Source organism: Musca autumnalis, unplaced genomic scaffold (assembly GCF_047663935.1).
Source record: "Musca autumnalis isolate F117 unplaced genomic scaffold, ASM4766393v1 scaffold_5, whole genome shotgun sequence".
Classification (NCBI taxonomy): domain Eukaryota; kingdom Metazoa; phylum Arthropoda; class Insecta; order Diptera; family Muscidae; genus Musca; species Musca autumnalis.
In genome coordinates, this window is record NW_027412088.1 from 155,403,769 (window position 1) to 155,410,194 (window position 6,426).

At 36.7% G+C, this 6,426-nt stretch overlaps 1 protein-coding gene across 1 annotated transcript in view; it reads left to right on the forward strand.

Moving 5' to 3' along the window:
• LOC141387089 (uncharacterized) overlaps nucleotides 1-4,807 on the forward strand; it is a 32,206-nt gene extending 27,399 nt beyond the window's left edge. The window contains exons 10-15 of the mRNA XM_073956225.1: nucleotides 2,387-2,479; nucleotides 2,541-2,844; nucleotides 3,179-3,265; nucleotides 3,330-3,434; nucleotides 3,873-4,010; nucleotides 4,086-4,807. Coding sequence (XP_073812326.1) covers nucleotides 2,387-2,479; nucleotides 2,541-2,844; nucleotides 3,179-3,265; nucleotides 3,330-3,434; nucleotides 3,873-4,010; nucleotides 4,086-4,526 — 1,168 coding nt within the window. The 3' untranslated portion in view covers nucleotides 4,527-4,807. The remainder of the gene's footprint in view (nucleotides 1-2,386; nucleotides 2,480-2,540; nucleotides 2,845-3,178; nucleotides 3,266-3,329; nucleotides 3,435-3,872; nucleotides 4,011-4,085) is intronic.
• The last annotated feature ends 1,619 nt before the right edge of the window (nucleotides 4,808-6,426 follow it).

Sequence of the window (6,426 nt, forward strand, 5' to 3'; positions counted from 1 at the left end):
TTCCTGCCAGATGGTGCTAACTAGCTGATGCATACACCTTATCAGCGTGTCGTCTCCGGTTTTAAACAGCTCGGCTGGTAAGCAATCGGCTCCTGCTGTTTTATTATTCTTCAGCCGGTTGATTGCTGTTTTTACCTAATCTTTGCCGGGCGGTATACATTCTATACCATCTTCTGGGATTGGATCTGTGGTATCATCGTCTTCGCTACTATTGGATACCAGCAGATTGGAGAAATGTTCCTTCCATATCCTGAGCACGCTATCTGTATCTGTTACCAGATTACCTTGCTGGTCTCTACAGGAGGATGTGCCTGTACCAAAGCCATCTGTTTGATGTTTCACTCTTTGGTAGAATTTTCGGACTTCATTCTGGCTCCTGTACATCTCGATTTTTTCACACTAACGTCTTTCCATTTCTCTCTTTTCCTTGCGGAAAAGACGTTTCTCTTCTCTCCTTTTCTCCCGATATCTTTCTCGTGCGCTACGCGTTGCTACTGATTGTAAAGTAGCTCCATATGCCGCATTTTTCTGTTCGGTAGCAGCACGACACTCCTGGTCATACCATGAATTCCTTTGTGGAGGTCTCTGGAATCCAAGTATGGATTTTGCGGCTGTTTGCATGGAGTGGGCAATATGTTGCAATTGTGTTGTTATGTTATCGGGACAAGAAGTGCTCGCATTAAGCAATTGGGCTAGTTGAGTGGAATATTATGTGGCTATATGTTGTGTTTGCAGCCTGTCGATGTCCAACTTCCGCGTTGTGTCTGTTCGTGCATTATTTGCAAAGTTTAGACGGGTACGTACCTTTGCTGCAACAAGGTAGTGGTCCGAATCTATGTTTGCGCCTCGGAACGATCGTACATCCAACACGCTCGATGAATTTCTTCCATCTATCACAACATGATCAATTTGATTACTTGTTCTTTGATCTGCAGACAGCCAGGTGCCCTTATGAATATCGAGATGATTAAATCTGGTACTGCTAACTACCATGTTTTTTGGAGCTGCAAAGTCTATCAGCCTCATACCATTGTCAGATGTGTCACTGTGGAGACTGAATTTACCGACCGTTGGGCCAAAGATATTCTCCTTTCCAATTTTGGCATTAAAATCGCCTAGAATGATTTTAATGTCATGGGCAGGGCAACGGTCATATGTTTCTTCTAAGCGCTCGTAAAATATAATATATAAGATAAATCCTGGGCTTTGCCATGTTAAAACCGGTCAGGACCGTTCCTTGGTACCTTCCATCCCCCACGTCACCATTATTGAAATATAGAAGTTCAAATTGGGACAATGCACTGACTTTATCGCCCCCCTTATAAAGCAATGTCATGAAGGGTGCGCCTTAACTAACTTTTAATGAAAACCGCTTACACAGGGAATGTTTTTGTGAATTCTGAAACAGTATTGTTCATAGATGAGAAAAATCCAAAATCAAGAAAAAATCGCTGTAGGGATTTTTAAATAAATCGCGGTAAAAATTCACATTTTTAGGTGTTTTTTAGGTTTTCACGATTTTGCATGGAAACCACAAGTCCTATCGAAATGGTGCTAAAAAAATTTTGTAGCTGTGAAAATTCTCTAGAGGAGTGATCTTTATGATGTCTTCCCAGGTTATACCATTTTTGAGATAAATAAGCTCAGTTTACATTTTAAGGTTTTTTTGTTAGAGTTTCGCGATTTTGCTTGAATGCGACAAGTCTTATCGATATGGGACCTGAAGCTGTGGAAATTCTCTACAAGACTGGCTTATGTAACTTTTCCTGGGTTGTACCATGTTTTAGATATATAAGTTTAAGTTGGGAATTTGCAGTCCTGACATTGTTTTATAAGTGGGCGATACAGAATTGAATTGAATTTGAATTGTCCCAATTTGAACTTCTATATCTCAAAAACCGTAAAACCGACGAGAATATCATAAAGATCAATCTTGTAGAAAATTGTCATAGCTACAAACTTTTCTTTATTCCCATGTTGGTAGGACTTGCGGTTTCCAAGCAAAATCACAAAAACCTATACAACCCCTAAAAATGTCAACTTGAATCGCGATTTATTTAAAAAGCGCTCCGGCGATTTTTTTATTTTTCTCATCTATGAACATTGTAGTTTCAGAATCTGCAAAAACTTCCCAGGTGTAAGCACCTTCCATTTAAATTTGCTTCAAGGGCACAGTGCGAATGGATGGAAGTTCCCATTGAGTAAATGGATAACTCATGGAGAACATGGCATCCCAAGCGATTGTTGTAATCTGTCCCCTAGAGGACCGAAGGCAATGTCATAAAAATGTTAATTTAAAAATAACATTTCATTTTTCCCAACTAAAGTCTAAGACCGCAATACCGTAATTGTTCAACAAATTTTGAAAACAATTAATTTATTACAGAAAAAATAAATCCCTGGTTATTATCAAAAATGGTACCTATCAAATTGTGGATCCTCCAGTTGATAAATATTATTCCCATGTACCTGAACCTGTGTAAGCATATTAAACATTATTCGTATAAAATTTGCAGTCTTATTCTTTTATATAATTTTAGCTCCTGTGAGCAACAACTTTCTCCGGAAATATGCACTACAGGCCTGGAACAAATACAACCCATATTGGAGGAATTAATCAAAACCGAAGAATCTTATGTGGATAGCCTATGGAAAGGTTTAAATAATTATGGCAAGCTATTTGAACAACGTGATCTACCCAAAGGTTTAAAGGGTAAAAAATATATTTTGCTGGGGAATATTGAGCAGATTGCAGAATTCCATCGAGAAGAATTTCTACCAATGTTGCTGAGGAATCGTAAAAATTTAAAGAAGTTATTTGATGAATTTCAACGTTATATTGAGGTAAGTTTGATGAGACGGAAAGTTTAGGTATGAACGTTCGTTTTTGGTGGCCTGAATAAAATCGAAAAGGAGAGTGCCTAATCAACCCCTTATTTATTGACAAAAAATACTGGAGATCGCTATTTGAATAACAAATTTATGCTTGTCGACCTTAAGGTTAGCTTTACACTCCGAGCGCTGTAGAAGGCTTCGACTCTAATTTTTCCTTTTTTTATAGATTTAGTACATTAGTAAATGCTTCTCTCACCCCGACTTGCAATCCAATCGAAAATATCCAGCCCTTATATACTTCTAAACATATCACATAAGAATCTGAAATTTATGTTTTTTATAGGAGGATTACTTTTATGTATATGTCCTGTATGCCATGAACAATCAAAGATCTCTGGAACTGTGCAATGACTATAAGAAATTTTTCAAGGTAAGTCCCAGAAATTGTTCTAAAATAACAGAAATTAAGCATACACATATTTATAATTCCGTAGATTTTGCAAACAAAATGTGAAGATAACCTGGGCATCAATAGTTTTCTGCTACAGCCGATACAACGTGTTCCACGATATTCTCTGCTGCTAAAGGAGTTTATAAAGGTTGGTACACTTATTATTGGATAACAAGTGTTTTTTAATAAAAAATCCATTAGGATGGTAAATTATAATTTGTAAGTGTTGATTTTATTCGACCTTTTTCCTTTTATGTTAGAAATACAACTTTTTGAGCTTTGAACAAATCACGTATGCATGAGGATGCAATTTATACAATTGCGAAATATTGGAAAAATAAAATAAATAAAAATCCACATTGACCTAAAGCTCAAAAAGTTGTATTTCTAACATGGTAAATTATATTTAAAATTAGTCCATATTTACATTCGGCAATTTTCCTAGCAGCAATTGTCAGTTTGTTGGTGAGAGAGGGCGTTAAGTGGTAAAGGGTGACAATTGCCGCAAGGAAAATTGCCTAATATAAACATGGACTTTTATCGACTATTTGAACTTTTCTAAACACACTTCCGCATATTCTTTCAGAACCTTTTCGGTAATTATCCCCTAAAACCCATAATCGATTCCTGTTGTCGCTTGGATAGAAAACTGCAAATTCTGCTGAATGCCATTAACAAATCGGAAGTTATCAACGACGTGGAGTGCATTAGTGAAACACATGAGGTTTGTTTACATTTTGAAGCCAATTAAGGACTTATCCTGACTGAAGTCCGATTTTCTTCTCCTTCTTCTTTATAGTTCAACATTTTCTATCAGGGAAAATTTCGTGATGTTGGTGAATTCAATTGCCACGATTTTACTCTAAAGAGAAATTATCGTTCAAAACTTTTCATTTATGAAAAGTGTATTATCTATACCGAGGTGAAACGTAAACAGTTGATATTTCGAGGTCGTTATCCGCGAGAACATTTGGGCATGACTATACAGAGTAAATCCTTTACTTTATACTATGATCGCCTCAAACAGCAGGAATGTGAATTTATGGGAGATCCATTGCTGGTGAGACAATGGCAGGAATTAATACGTGATGTCATCAACGCCTATGCTGTGGAGGAAAGGGCCCGTTTGCAAAAATTGCATTGCCCCGAGGTGGTTCACAGGCAAAAACGAGCAATTGATTTATCTTTATTCCGTGATTCAAATCGTTTTAGTGCCGATAGCGGTATAAGCAATAATTAGATATATTAGAATATGACAGCTAGAGTATTTCTCTAGGTTGTAGAGTAAAATAAAATAAAACTTATAAGAGAATATGCCAAAGCCTACAATATATTGAGTATCTCTGTTAACTTCAGTTATATACATAATTCAGTTTTATTTCATTTGTCGTAGTAGTCCACAAATTCATACATTTAATTTTTTACTTATATTAATAAGTTAAGCGTCCATTTAGTTCATTCTGTTTGTTAAAATTGAAGAGGAAGAACAAATTTGATATTTATTTCATATTTCCTGAAAAATATTTGTGTTTTAAATTTTTATTATTCTAGTGAATAAACAATGCCGTTATCAATAAATAATTGTTTAAATTTTAACAGGTGCCAAACAGAAAAATGTATATATGGGTAAAATAAAACAACAACCAAATGATGGTTATCACATGTATCTAGCAAGAAAATGGAAAAATATCTGCAAGTTACTGGAACACGGCTAATATTTCTTTAAATATCTTACTAAAGCTTTCTTAAAATCTGTTGTTAACTGAATATGTTGTTGACACAATGCGTAAAGTACGCTCACACTTTTTAACACACATGTATACAGAACTTATCGTTACATTCCAAAAGCTACCAATAGATGTCGTCTTGGTATGAGAAAGGCAACTGCAAACTTAAATGTTTTTTCCTGATAAATGGAATTAGAGCTGCAAACGTATGCAAATATTTTTCTGCAATATCCAAAGGTGAAAGTAAACATAATTTTATCAAATGAAAAATCTTGATGACAAAAACACTCTATCAACCGCATTAATTAACTGCCTGTTTCACTATGTCGAACGAAAATGAAAACGAAAGAAAAACAACTAAACTCGTGTATGATTTTTAAATGTTGTATTTGTTTTAAGTCTTCTCCCTATTGCTATAAGATAGTGTCAGGGATATTGTGCGAACGACTAAAGCCAATGGTCAACGAAATAATTGGACCATACCAATGTGGCTTTAGACCTGGCAAGTCCACCATTGACCAGATATTTACCCTGCGGCAAATCCTGGAGAAGACCCAAGAGATGCAGATCGACCCATATCACCTTTTTGTCGATTATAAAGCAGCATTCGACAGTCCCCTCCGATCAAAGGTATTCCATGCAATGTCTGAATTTGGTATCCCCGCAAAGCTCATCCGGCTTTGTAAGATGACTTTAACTGATACTAGGTCCTCAGTGAAAATTCGAAAGAACCTCTCCGAAGAATTTTGTACCACAAGAGGTTTCAGACAAGGAGACAGCCTTTCGTGTGACCTATTCAACATTTTGCTGGAAAAGGTAATACGAGATGCAAACGTCAAAAGAAATGGCACAATTTACACCAATAGCCACATGTTACTTGCCTATGCTGATGACATAGACATCATGGGACGATCAGTAAAGGAAGTAACTGATACCTTTAGGAAGGTCGAAGCAGAATCTGCGAAAGTGGTTCTGGTGGTAAACGGCGAAAAGACCAAATTGATGGTGTCAACGCGCAAAGCGTCCATAGAGCTCGGACCAACTGTGGAAGTTGGTACCTACAATTTTGAGGTAGTTAAAGACTTCGTCTACCTCGGCACTGCCATAAACACAACAAACAACATCAGTTGTGAAATAAGAAGAAGAATTGTATTGGCCAACAGATGCTACTATGGTTTAAGAAGCAATTTAAAAACAAAGCCGTATCTCGTCAAACAAAAATAATGCTATACAAAACGCTGATACTACCCGTGCTAATGTATGGCTCCGAAGCATGGGTACTTGCGCAAGCAGATAAGGCAGTGCTTGGTGTGTTTGAGAGGAAAATTCTTCGAAAGATCTACGGGTCGATTTGCGTTGACGGTGAATATCGACGTCGTATGAACCACGAGCTCTATCAGCTATACAAAGACA